We start from the raw sequence: 14,868 nt of genomic DNA, 5'->3' as shown, positions 1-14,868 counted from the left end.
GTAATGGGGAAAGGGAAGGGGAAAATATGATTTGAGGATCTCACATAGCAGCAGTCATCAATTCCTTTACAACAGACATGTCAAACTCACGACGTCACATGACGTCGCCCAATGTATTGGGATGGTTTTGTCATTGCCGGCAATGAGGTGGGCACGGCTTCTGGATGACGCGTCCGGCCCGCGGGCCGGCAGTTTGACACCCCTGCTGTACAACATCACATTTGCTGTTCTAAATGTGACCAGGAAATAAATTGTGGTGCATTAGAACTAAATTCCAAATCCGCCGTTCTAACAGTGGCAAGCCATGTGTATCTGGAAACTCGCAAGTAAATGTTTAAGTTTTAATTTGGTTAGCTTATATTATGTTAGTTAACATTACATTAAATGAATATGCTTACCAAAGGGGAAATAGTCTGCAAAACACTTGTAGAAGATGGGTTTTTGTTAATTGTTTCATGAACATCTAAGAGAGTATAAAATAATTATAAAACTTCAATTAAAACAATAAAAACATTTTTGTTGGGTATTATTACAGATGCTACTGTTATAGACACTAAATTGATGTTGAATCTAATCACGGCAGCAAGACTTTTAGTAGCGCAATATTGGAAGAAGGAGGAACTGCCAACTATAGAAGAGTGGACTTTGAAAGTTTCTAACTTGGCGGAAATGGCAAAGATTTCAGCATATTTGAAAGATCAATCGCAACAGAGATACATTGTGGAATGGAGAAGATGGATTGAATATATTCAGAATAAATACGGGACTAAAAAGTTTCTTCTAGCATTTGAATAAGTAGGGGATTTTTATGATGCATAATTAGTTATCTGTTATTAGTTATTAATATGACTATGGTGAGTTAAAGTGCGATAGAATTTAATGTTTTACTTTTGTTGTTAGCATATTTTAGCCTATGCTTGTATCACTATACCCTGTATTCAGCTCTGGGAAGTTGGGGAGGGGGGAGGGGAGGGGAGGGTTGAAGAGAGGGGAGGGGGAGGAGGGAGTTTTTTGTATTTAAAAATGTTTGTAAAACTTTTTAATAATAAAAAACCTTCAATTGTATGGTAAGAAATAAATTGTGGCCTGTATAGACTTTCCCTTGAATATTATGTGATCTAGTGTACTACTTTTAAATTGGTGCATGTGTGAAAGTATTTTATTTTAGAATCAAACTTCATTTTAATTTTGGAATAACTAATTTTTAATTAAGGAGAATGATTGTGTATCAACAACTATTTTATTACTGATTACATCTCTTTTGAGTCAAGCTTCCCCATGTAGCCTTCTTGACAGCCACCTGAAAATGGACTGAAATTACCCATTTCTGGGCTTCCCATTCCAGCCTGCACTCCTGGAAGTCTCCCATCCCAGTAATAGTCAGTCCAGGGCCTGCTGAACTTCTGAGCCAAGACAAGGTTGTCAAGTACTGCCACCTTCTGATACCATGCAGATCTAGCAACCAACATAGTTGTACATTTTTATTTTTCAACATTTAGGTGATACTGATTTATAATCAGCTTTCACTAATTTATCATCCATCACATGACTTAGAACTGAAGCATAACAACAACAACAACAACAGTCTTCTTTATATTGCTGAATGTTCTACGGCCATGGTAAAAAAATAACCTGATAAACCTTTAAAGTCTTCAACAATATTTTCACACTACCTTCAAGCACTACCATCAAATTTTAAATGTTATAGAAGGGAAGAATGGCTAAATGCAGGGGATAAATAATATTAATCATTTTTACTTCATTGTATTTACCTTTAATAAAATCTCCATGTTATTGCAATCATATATTTCTTATATTTTGCTCCTCCTGTTCTCTTGTTTGAACAGGATTGCCATTATTTTATTTATTTTTATTTTATTTTTTTTTAATTAAATTTTTATACCGCCCTTCTCCCGAAGGACTCAAAGATCAGCTGCAGGCTTTGACTCAAAAAATGTATTTACTCCTGTCTTCCTAATATGTAATGAGACAACTTGATAGAAAATGGGTTTAAGGCCAAATGGCAACGGCTTATTCGTTATTTTTATTTTCTTCCTCTTTTCTTCTCATTAATATTTTTTGCTCAATTTCAGATCTCCTAAACAATGAAACAGCATTTGTTTATCTGTGGAGCATACAGGGCTGTCAGCTGATCCCCAAAGTGTATTATACTAATTGGTGGTAGATTTCTAAATTAGGAGAAAAGTATGTTTTGCCTTAAAATGCTAATATATCATAGTAATAATACCTGAGCAAACAGTACTATAGATTTTAATTTTCCAGGGAAGAAAAATAGTACATCTTAGTAGTTGTTCAATTCCACTGGCTTAGAGACTGCTCCTTTGATCTGACAGTATAAAATAAAACATACTCAAAGTAATATATTATGACTAATCTTAATTACTCAAGTGAAACATCAGAGTGACCTTTGGACCTGAAGTTCCTGCCTGGCAATCAACGTAAGGCGAAAAAGAAAAGAGAATCATACTAATTTACATTTATGTGACTTATTAAATCACCTTGGTGCAATTCAGTGGATAATTTTCAGAATACTTACTCTGTAGCCGGTGATTGATGCGGTCAAGGGACTGAAGAACTTTGTGCTCTTCAAATGACAGAGAACTCATTCCTTGCCGTGGGGGTTTATTTCGCACTGCAATCTGCCTATATGGTTGTGGTGTATCCAACCCAGCCAAAATTTCACCTTCTGCAGCTGACAAATTCACAAGGTTTTCTGGTATTAGGAACTGTGTAGTACCATCTGAATTTTAGAACAAAAATGTATACTGTGAAAAGCTTTTAAGAAAGATGGGCTAGAAATATCTGGATTGGCTATTGCATTTTGTATTTTTTATGTATCTTTCAAAGGTTTGAAAATATTGTGACAGGTTTTTAAACAACTTTCAGAAAAACAAATTGCTTATGTGTAGCTAGGGTAAGTGCAATTGTGGCACTACTAGTACCATATTGGAGGGCTGCTGAAACAAAATGCATGAAACATAAGCAGACAATGAATAGGTTTTCTCCTCAAAGCATATCATATTGACTGTTTAAATCATCTCAGTTCAGGGCTGGTTCTGTTTCTGTGACAGTAGGAATATATATCTGAGTTAGTGTACATCATATATATACCTTCATCTTTTCAGAGTTCCAGTGTAATATTTATTTTAATGCATCAATACAAGACATTCTCAGTACGCAATTGGGAAGAACAAGAATGAACTTGACCAAACATGAGTTAAGGCTGCTATTAAGATCCAACTCATGGCAGTAAGAGCAGCGAAGGGTCAACACTTGTCCGCTCTTATTGCATCCACAGAATGTTGCTCAGCAGTCCTGTTTAGGATCACCCAGACTATCCTTGGAAAGGGTGGCTTGGAGATTCACTTGCAAGGCCGTGTGGAGGAATTCTCTGGGCATCTGGATGATAAAATTGTTCGGATTCATTTCTAGTTGACTCCCAAGTGTGGTGCATGTCCTGTTGATATGCCCAGGGGTTGGATTTACCCAGTTACCTGGGAATGGCTTCATTCAGTTGGACCTGAGGAAGTAGATAAGGTCCTATGGAATGCAAACATTACCACCTGTGCATAAGATCTATGCCTCTCCTTGCAGGTTAAGGCCATCCAGGAAGTGCCCGGATGAAACTAAGCAATAGGGAATTCATCCTTGAAGGAGGTGCTTCCAGCTCTTTTTAAGAAGGCGCTAGTGTGCCCCTACTTAAGAAGCAATCACTGGATCCCATTGTTCTGAGCAAATTTTGTCCAGTCTACCACCTTCCCTAGGTGGTTGAAAAGATGGTAGCCATACATACAACTGCAGAAGATCCTAAAGGAAATGGATTATCTAGACGAGGGGTAGGCAACCTTTGCTCTTTTATGACTTGTGGACTTCAACTCCCAGAATTCCTGGCTCAGGAATTCTGGGACTTGAAGTCCATGAGTCATAAAAGAGCCAAGGTTGCCTACCCTTGATCTAGACCCTTTTCAGTCAGGTTTCAGGTCAGGATATGGGACAGAAACGGTACTGGTTGCACTTATGGATAATTTATGGTAGGAGTGTGATGGAGGTTGTGCATCCATTCTTGCTCTTCGGTAATTTTTGGTACCTTTGACCATTATCATTTTGGGCTGACTTTGGGAGTTGGGCAGAGGTGACACAGTGTTACGGTGGCTCACCTCCTTCTCCGAAGCCAGTCCCAATCAGTGTTAATAAAGAACGAGGATAACATCTATAGGAATGAATGATGATCTCATTATTCAGATCCCAAATCAGATTGAATTATGCTGCATTACCTTCATCAGAATGGTTGATGCCACCTGTGACTCGGACTGGCTCGAACATACATTGAGAATGCACTTGAATTGGGGCCTGTGATATATTCTATGTAAAAAAATTATCAAGCTGTTTTTAAAAATGCAATCAAAATGAATTAAAAATTCTATGTATCCAAAATATATGTAAAATTTTACACATAAAAAAATTAATGTAAAATTTACATAAAACAGTTCACGGTCAAAAAGCAATACGTATCTATTGTGATTACATGTAAGATATGTAACATTTGCGGCAAATAATGTTGGTAAAAAGGCAGTATACTTTTAGTGTTACTATTGATAAAGATAATTGCAACGTTTCTTAATGTTTGTACAAATTGAATACACATAAATGTCAGAATGTTGAGACTTTAAATAACTTGCAATTATTGTTAGCTCCAGTTTGCTTTACCTTCATTTTATTTGAAGTCTTTTGTATTTACTCATGGAACTTTTTTAATATGGTGTTTTGACCAAAAGCTATTTTTGATATTTTGACACAAGAATTTGTTAGACCTACCTGCCCAGCACCAGTGGGTTTCCTTGCTGAAGAGGCTGACATTTGTCTCCTCTGTTCTAAAAGAGCCTTGCGTTTATTTTCATTATTTTCATTAATTTGTTTTCGTCTTGCAAAAGCAAAATGGGCTAAAAGTAATGAAAAAGTGTCACAAAAATTAGAACGGATTATCTTAAATTTGTCTTATCAGGATAGTTTTAAATTTATATTTTTGTTAGAAGGCATTTTGAACACTTCTATACATCGGGGGTCCCCAACCCCTGGGTCATGGTCCACTACTGGGCCTTGAGACATTCGGAACCGGGCCGTGGAAGTTGTGGACGAGTGCATGTGTGTGCACTTGCCTGCGGCTCATGTAAAACCACCCCCTCTCCTTCCATTGGGCTGCAAACCCAGAAAGGTCAGGGAATTCTGATATATATATATATATATATATATATATATATATATATATATATATATATATATATATATATATATATATATATATATATATATATATATATATATATATATATATATATATATATATATATATATATATATATATATATATATATATATATATATATATATATTTCGTAGATTCTCGCGGGTGTCTGTATGTGTAGGTCTAGATTCTCCGGTTTCTTCCCGCGTTCCTTTCATCTTCAGAAAGTTGTGGCGACGTTTCGACGAAATCCCATCCGTCATCATCAGGCCGGAGTATTCCTCCTGCTGCTTTCAGGAGCAATGCGTGGTCTGTCTGTTCCTTTCCTTCCAACTGCCGGTGGGGCTGTGTTCCGACTGGGTGGAGGCGTGGCTGCTTTCTGATTGGGTGGGGGTGTCCTCCGACTGGGTGGAGGCGTGGTTGTCTTCTGATTGAGTGGAGGCGTGGCTGTCTTCTGATTGGGTGGATGTGTGGTTGTCTTCCGATTGGTTGGAGGCGTGGCTGTCTTCTGATTGGGTGGGGTGTGTTCTGAATGGGTGGGGTTTTTTGTTGTGTCGTAATATCCTGAGTGTTGTGATTTGGTGTCCTGAGGAGTGGGCTGTGTAGTACAACACATAAACACTACGGGACACAACATCAATTTTGAAGGTACAAAAACAATCGCCAAAATAGAACATCTCAATAGCAGAATAATCAGAGAAGCCATTGAAATAGAAAAACACCCAGACAGTATGAACAAGCGAGACGACACCTCCCGCCTACATGCCATTTGGAAACCAGCATTGATAGACAAACGAATTTCAGCAAACAAGGATTTAAAAAACCAACAAACAACCCCAAATGCCACCAGCCCCAGCAAGACTCATCCACACCCAGAACAAAAACTCTCCCACACAGAAGACAGAACAAGTCAAGCAAAAGTGCTATCACCCAAGCAAAAGAACGCACACACGAACCTGACTGACCCATACCAGAGATGCATGGCGGGTCCTCGAACTCGGAGCCAAGCCAAAGCTCTGGAGGCCACTACACAGCCCACTCCTCAGGACACCAAATCACAACACTCAGGATATTACGACACAACAAAAAACCCCACCCATTCAGAACACACCCCACCCAATCAGAAGACAGCCACGCCTCCAACCAATCGGAAGACAACCACACATCCACCCAATCAGAAGACAGCCACGCCTCCACTCAATCAGAAGACAACCACGCCTCCACCCAGTCGGAGGACACCCCCACCCAATCAGAAAGCAGCCACGCCTCCACCCAGTCGGAACACAGCCCCACCGGCAGTTGGAAGGAAAGGAACAGACAGACCACGCATTGCTCCTGAAAGCAGCAGGAGGAATACTCCGGCCTGATGATGACGGATGGGATTTCGTCGAAACGTCGCCACAACTTTCTGAAGATGAAAGGAACGCGGGAAGAAACCCGAAACTCTAGACCTACATATATATATATATATATATATATATAAAATCCAACCTACTCCGAGACTCCACATACAAACTCCTCAAGACAGATCCCACCACCTACCTGGAAAAAACCACAAAATCAAAAATAAAAGCCACCCCCATCAGTGAAGAGATCCAGAAAACAATCATTCCCAGAGAAAAATCATCCAGATGTCCTAAGCTCTATGGTCTGCCCAAGATACACAAAGAAGGAACCCCACTCAGACCCATAGTCAGCTCCATAGGCTCACCTCTACAAAATCTAGCCAAATTTCTTGCCAAACAACTACAGCCTTACGCAAATTCCATCACTTCACATGTACAAAACTCATTCCAATTCATAGAGATCATAAGTAAACTAAACTTACAGCCCTGTGACCTACTTGTGAGCTTCGATGTCGTATCCCTCTTCACCCAAGTGCCAATAAAAGAAGCCTTGACAGCTATCCTAAATAAATACAACCCCCCAAAACACATCCTAGATCTGACCAACCACTGCCTATCTAACACATACTTCATCTACAATGGACAAAGATACAAACAAATGGAAGGAGCACCCATGGGATCACCCCTTTCACCTGTCATCGCAAACCTCTACATGGAACACTTTGAAACCCTCGCTCTAGAAAAATCCAACCACAAACCCAAACTCTGGCTCAGATACGTAGATGACACCTTCGTAATCTGGCCACACGGCAAAGAAAAACTGGATGACTTCCTCATACACCTCAATAGCCTACACCCCAAAATACAATTCACCATGGAAACAGAAGCTAACAATCAACTTCCCTTCCTTGATGTCTTAGTCTACAAGAAATCCAACGGCTCCCTAGGACACACTATCTACCATAAAAAAACACACACAAACCGCTATCTGAACGCACTCTCACACCACCACCCAGCACAGATCAACTCCGTAGCCAAGACACTCATCTCCAGAACAAAACACCTAGCTGACGAACAACACCTAAAAACCGAACTACACACTCTCACTAATGTACTAACAGCCAATGGATTCCAAAGAAACACGATTACCAACTTAATCCGAAGAGAGACACCCACAAAAACCCAAGACAGAGAACAAGAAAATGGCAAAGCCCTCCTCCCATACTTAAAAGGGACCACAGACAGAATCAGCAAGGTCCTCCAAAAACACAACATCAAAACAGCATTCTACACAGACAGAAAAATATCCACCATCCTAAGAAACCCCAAGGACATAATTGGGTTAGAAAACCAAGGAGTATACGAAATCCCATGCACCACCTGCCCCACCACATACATCGGACAGACCAACAGAAGAATAAGTGCACGCATTGAAAAGCACAAAAACTCACTCAGAAAGGGAGAACAAACTTCATCCCTGGTCCAACACTTTGAAGCCATGGGACATGAAATTGATTTAAAAAAAACCAAAACTATCGCCAAAATTGAACATTTTAACAACAGAATAATCAGAGAAGCCATTGAGATAGAAAAACGCCCCCACAGCATGAATAAACGAGATGATACCTCTCGCCTACCAGCCATTTGGAAACCCGCCTTGATTGACAGATGAGGCCCAACCACCAAGAATGATACCAGACCCAAACTCATGATAACATCACCTGACATCACCACCACACAACCATTCAAAAAGCAAATCCGAACCCACAATGATAACGAGGCACAACCACAAAACAGAAACCTAACTACAGCTGCAACATCAGCCACTTTAAACCCCTCCAAACCACACAATAAGCAAACTTACACCCACTATAAAAACATGGCACCACCACAAACATGAAGCCGAACAAAAGCAGCACAACTCACCAGCTCAGGTCTGGAGCTGGCAGCTGAGACCAGCCCATCCACTCAGAACACACCCCCACCCAATCAGAACACACCCACCATTCAAAACACACTCCCACCCAATCAGAACACACTTGGTCCCCCACCCAATCAGAGCACACCTCCACCCACAGAACACACCCCCTCTGGCAGTTTAAAAAAGAGGAACAAACAGCCACATGCTTCTCCCAGAAGAAGGAAGCTAAAGCCACCAGCCTGATGATGACGGATGGGATTCCGTCGAAACGTTGCGCCTACACCTTTAGTTCTACGCGGGGAAAACCCCGAATAACCAAACATCCATATATGCATTAATATATATATATTTAAAAAACAGACAAATCATACATTAACCCAAGGATTCCCCAAGTCAAGTGAGAAAAGAAATGCATAGATTGCATAACTTCTTTTCAATCTTTAAATTATCTTGGTAATGCTAGATTTCCTAACTTATATATACACTTTTTTTTGAATGTCAAGTTTGCAATGAGGGCATAAAGAAAAACAAAAATCAGGGTAACACTGAGAGAAAAAGAATTAAAAACCAGCGCTCATTTTCTCCACAGATGCACTTTCCTTCTAAAAAATGAAATATAATTCAATCACTGATTTTTGATTAACTCTGAAGGAAGCATCATTTCTCCACAGTGTATAGCAGAGCCTTTCTTAGTCTTACTAGAACAGATGTTTTTAGTACAAGAAGTTGAAAACAGAATCTGCCATTTTCGCCAAAATAGGGGCTCATCCAATGAACGACATGCCTATGCTAAAAGTTATGGCAATGGTTAAGGCATGGTTGTAAACCACTGGGTTGAATGCTTTGGTTAGATTAATCAGCCAGCATCCTGGTTTATCAGTAGCAGCAAGTTCTAAATGTCATTAACAATTAGCAGAGTTGAAAGCTAAAGAAAAATGGTTAATTATAATCAGTTCAGTTCTGGTATAAGTTTTTAAAAATTTGATGTGCCTTTTTAGTCCGAATGTTCTAAAAAAGAAAAAACAGAAACAGTCCCAAGTAATATACAAGTAAAGGAAGAAGAAACAACGACTGAATAAAAGCATCACTAACAATTCCTCCAATATAAATACCAATATTCAATATACATTTCCGTAAGTTTTTCACGCACTAAAAGATGCTAATAAAAACAACCGATTTCTAGATATTGCACCAATTAAAATTAGTTGGTTTTTTTAAACTGAATTGCATAAAGAGCTCAATGACTAGAAGAAATGCTTGCTAGTGTATCTTTTGGCATTCTTTCAGCCTAAAAACCTGGCAACAAAAATCTTACCACTTGGCTGGGAAGACAAAATAGGATTCACCCTAACACCTGATTTCATATTGCTCATCAGATGGCCACCATCTATAGTGATGTGAGACACATTAGATCGAGCGTGCTGCAAGTCACCATTATTTGAATTATTGCACAAGGAAGCATAATGCTGTGAATCACCTGAAAGTAATAAAAAAAACAGAATCATACAATTACATTAGCATAATTCAGCTTGAGAATATAGAATTATTATTCTTAAACCAGGAAGACGTTGTTTTAATTTATTAAAACAACAACAACAACCAAACATCACTCTTATTTGTACCTGTTTCCTATGAGGGGTGGGGGTAGAACTACTATTATTAATGCCACTATTAATACTAGTAGTGGTAATATTAATAGTGATTAATAATTGCTTTAAGACTAATAGTATTACCTATGAGAATAAAGATATAGATAATAAAGATAGCCTGATCATAGTTATAGGTAATACTTGATTTACAAATGTTGCTTAACCAAGGTTAAGAAAAACTGCCCGGAAGGTACTTGCAACCTGGTTGCCAAGTTACAACGGTTGCATTTCAGGCGCTCGACAACCGGCCTGCATTTACAGCATTTGCAGCATCCCTATTAAGTGCCAGGGAAATCAGGAGATTCAAGCAGTTCAAATGAGTATAAAGATTTATTGCAAGCTTAAGCTTTCCCCCAAAATCTGAGCTACTCTGGGTCAAGGGAAATAAGCAGGAATTAAGAAAGCATTGAAGCTGGTCTGGTCTTAGATCTCTTGTGGGTGTGCAGGCCTATGACTGATGATGTGTTTGACCTCTCCCTCGGGCTCAGCCTGATCATCTTCTACAATCCCACTGTTACATGATTGTGGTTTACATTTTTGCTGAAAACTGGTATTTCATTTCTATTTTCAGCAAAAGTGGCTGTCAGCAAACAATGGATTCACTTAATCCACTGGAGGCTAAAACATACAAGGAGCAGTTGCTGGAATTGGGTATGTGTAGTTTAATGAAGAGAAGGACGAGGGGGGACATGATAGCAGTGTTCCAATATCTCAGGGGTTGCCAGAAAGAAGAGAGAGTCAAGCTGTTCTCCAAAGCAGGACAAGAAGCAACGGATGCAAACTAACCAAAGAGAGAAGCAACCTAGAACTAAGGAGAAATTTCCTGACAGTCAGAACAATTAATCAGTGGAACAACCTGCCTCCAGAAGCTGTGAATGCTCCAATACTGGAAGTTTTTAAGAAGAGATTAGACAGCCATTTGTCTGAAATGGTATAGGGTTTCCTGCCTGAGCAGGGAGCTGGATTAGATGACCTCCAAGGTGCCTTCCAACTTTGTCATTATTATTATTATTATTATTATTATTATTATTATTATTATTATTATTATTATTATTATTATTATTATTATTATTATTATTATTATTACCATGGCATTCTGCTGCAAAATAGTATAAATAGTCAGGTCAGTTACTTTATGACCGTCATGACCATCATGGGCAGGCTCCATTTTGGCCATAATTTTGAGGACTATCTGTATTCACCGTCTGGTATTGCCATGCAATAATAAAAAAAAAATCAGAAGCTACAGTTACTAAAAATATGGTTATTAACTGTTATTTTTTCAAAAAAAAATTGCTGATCTTAACTTTCTTTAAGAAAAAATACAAGTGGGGTTTGTTGCTGGATTCTATTTTTATTTATTTATTTATTTATTTATTAGTTTTTATAAACCGCCCTTCTCCCGAGGGACTCGGGGCGGTGTACAGAGGAAGGAAGGTCTACAGATGAACAATAAAAAGTAATAAAAACAATATTGAAAACAAACTGGGACCCCAATTAACGCTATCATGCCAGGCCGGACTGCTGGAACAGGAAAGTTTTTAAGTCACGTCGGAAGGTATGGAGGTCGGGGGCCATCCGGATTTCGGTTGGTAAGCTGTTCCAGAGGGCTGGCGCACCCACTGAGAATGCCCTCCCCCTGGGGGCCACCAGCCGACATTCCTTGAGCGGTGGCACCCTGAGGAGGCCCTCTCTGTGGGAGCGCACAGGACGGTGGGGTGCTGACATCGGCAGAAGGTGCTCCCGTAGGTAGTCCGGACCCATGCCATGTAGGGCTTTGTATGTCATTTTTGCCACTATAATATAGTAGGCACCCCCAGGGTTGAACCATCTGTCCCACAAGGTGTTTTGGTTCTGAGATAATCTGCAACCAAGTAGTGACCAATGTCTGGACAACTAGATTCCTTTGCTGCTGTTACCCCTTTGTTATAAACCAATTTGTCCCTTCCACACTAATCCTCTGCAGCAGCAGTCCCAACCTTCTGGACACCAGGGACCAATTCCGGAGGATGCATGATTTTGTGTGCTGCCTGAATCCTGCAAATGGGGCTTCACTTGTTTGTGTGGCCCGGTTTCTGGCATGCTGTGGCCCGGTACCGGTCCACAGACTGGAGATTGGCTTAATACTTAATACAGGTTTGGCTTAATACTTAAAGGAGAAAACAACGTATCCCTGCTGAGGAGACTCCTAGACAGTAACCAGTTATTTCACATACAATGGGTAGAGTAAGTTTGAAATAGGAAAAGGACTGCTTACTTTGAATTAGAATTAAATTTGTCTCTTTTGTGATATATCTGTGACCCTTAATTATTCATTCTCCTTGAAGAGATTCTTTGCACATTTTATAAAATCAGAAATGTAAAAGATTCTTATAAAAAAACCTGCATCTTACCAGCAGCACCATCCCTTTGAACCAATGCACGATGTACTCCTTGCCACAAAATTGTGATTTCTTCATCAGTTGGTATACGATCCGGACATGATCCATTTTCTGAGAACATGGGACTTCTCCTTGAAATATTGCTGTAGTGGACAACTGGTGGAATCGAATTCATAATGCACTTTGACTTTGTCAAAGGCTCATAGGTGTATATACTGTAAGAAGGTCTGATCATTGTTATTTGAGAATGACAAGAGCTACCTGAGGTTGAAGGATCGTCTGTATAAACTCTTCCCAAAGTTTGACATTCAGGCAAAAGATTCTTGTCACTCTGATTATATTCGACATCTGTGGAAGGCTTACCCAAATTTGATGATTGACACAAGGCATTTGTAGGATTTTCATCTGGCTTTATGCTTTGTATAGGCTTACATGGAGGGTGGGGTATTATGATTTTGCCTGGAGCTCTTACAATCTTAGTAGCTTCACTAGCAGACTGTGGTCGGATAATGGCACTCTTCCGATTTTTAGCTATAATGGTTGATGATGGGACTTTGGCAGATTTTGGTCTTTTGATCATTTTCATTCTTCCTTTCCGTGGATTAGTTTTTGGATTTTTAGGATCACAATTATAAATAAAAGGTATCATTTCTTCACTTCTTGAGGCCATCCATGCTTGTTTGGCAATATGATGTCCTTTAGGCATCAAGATGTTGTGCACTGCATTATCTCTTTCTGAGTTTCCGACAGTAGCAGGTTTGGCAGATATTTGAGAATTCTCTAAATTGTTTTCTGGAAAAACAGAATTGAGCAAACAGGAGGGAATACTTCTTAGATTAGTTTTAGAAGCAGTGGTTTTAAGCTGAAAGCCAGGTGCTTGGGGTTGTGCCTGAGATATATCACTGACAGGTGACTCTGAACTTTTTTCATTATTATTAATTTCCACTACTCTGTTAATTTCATCAAACCACCTAAGCTTTTTACAATTCCTTTGAGCTTCCCCATCTTTCCCTTTTATTTTTGCCAATTCAACACTGTCTCTAACAGAAGCCACAGGCTGATGTCCAAATTTGATACCCCTGTTTACAACCATTGCTTTGAAACAGCCAAGTTCATATTTGGATTCCTTTTTTAAAATGCTTTTTGGCAGCTTCATCACTTTTCTCTCACAAAAATTGTCATGCTGCTGCTGCTCGGGGTCAGATAAATTGGTTTCTACCTCTCCTTGGGGCTCAGGTGAAATAATTTCAGCCTCTTTTCCTTCTTCATTGTCTTTGTGCTGATCAGTGCTGCCTCTAGAAGGCTCTTCAAATGTAGATGCCTCAACGTTAACGTGGTCAGAATACTTTTCACCTTTCACTTCAGCGGCATAGTCTGTATCTTCAGTACACCTTGCTGTATGAATATCTTTCCCCTTCTGCATGCAATTGAGTAAGAAGCTGTTGCTGAAGTAGGAAGTGACATTCCACTGTTGATTAGACACCTCTACAATGGGAACGAACATGTCTGTGGATGAAGTTCGGTGGCTTTCAGAAAGTTCAAAGTTCTCCTGTTCTGCAACTGCAGGAGAAGGATTAGGGACAGGCCATGCTTTATTTAATTTGGCAGCAGGGTTGTCAGCAGGTAAAGGATCCCCTGTGCTAATTAGGTTTGAAGATGGACATTTCAACAGAAGGCTTTTGTCTTCTGCTTTATTTTGTACAGAAGGCAGATTGCCATCAGAAGCACCTGGCTCAGACTCTCTCTGTTCAGATGAAGTTGGCACTAACGATTTCAGGTCAGGGTTGCACCTGACTTCATCAGATGGGACAACATTGTATTTAATTAAAATGTCATGGAAAGGAGAGGTTGTCTTAATGCCTGAAGTTTTTAAATTTAGAAGCCAATTATTTGCATGCTGATTTGTAGAAAAAGTATCGTGTTCAGCAGAGAAGTGTTTACTTTTGCTCTTTGATCCTTCTGGATGCTGGATGGAAGACTCCTCTTGAGGAGATAAAGATGAGATTTTACAGGGTGCTGTGCAACTTCCATTTTGTTCTTCAGCCTCAAGGCTGTCCACGCTGCAAACACTCCCTGAACGGGTTATTTCATTTACTTCTTGATGAAAATCCTGCGCAAGAAAAATAAATAAAATACAAAGATAATTTAACATGACTCCATCAAAACTTCCATTCTGAGTTTTAGAGACAACTGAGAAATTTCATGAAAAATAGTAAGAAATATTTAGGCCAGGAGTTCAGGGCAATAAAATAAGTTCACTGACTGAATGCCAAATTGACTGGTTTCTTTCTTTTGGACACCACACAAC

At 39.5% G+C, this 14,868-nt stretch overlaps 1 protein-coding gene across 1 annotated transcript in view; it reads right to left on the bottom strand.

Moving 5' to 3' along the window:
• Positions 1-14,868, bottom strand: part of CEP126 (centrosomal protein 126) — a gene marked incomplete at its 5' end in the record, with an annotated part of 32,270 nt that overhangs the window by 2,113 nt on the left and 15,289 nt on the right. The window contains 6 exons of the mRNA XM_081326209.1: positions 399-463; positions 2,558-2,713; positions 4,296-4,383; positions 4,837-4,961; positions 9,846-10,007; positions 12,573-14,670. Of these exons, the coding sequence (XP_081182335.1) occupies positions 399-463; positions 2,558-2,713; positions 4,296-4,383; positions 4,837-4,961; positions 9,846-10,007; positions 12,573-14,670 (2,694 nt within the window). The remainder of the gene's footprint in view (positions 1-398; positions 464-2,557; positions 2,714-4,295; positions 4,384-4,836; positions 4,962-9,845; positions 10,008-12,572; positions 14,671-14,868) is intronic.

This window comes from Vipera berus (assembly GCF_964194415.1).
Source record: "Vipera berus genome assembly, chromosome: 4".
NCBI lineage: Eukaryota > Metazoa > Chordata > Lepidosauria > Squamata > Viperidae > Vipera > Vipera berus.
Note: the sequence above shows the minus strand (reverse complement) of the source record. Positions and strands in the feature narration are given on the sequence as shown.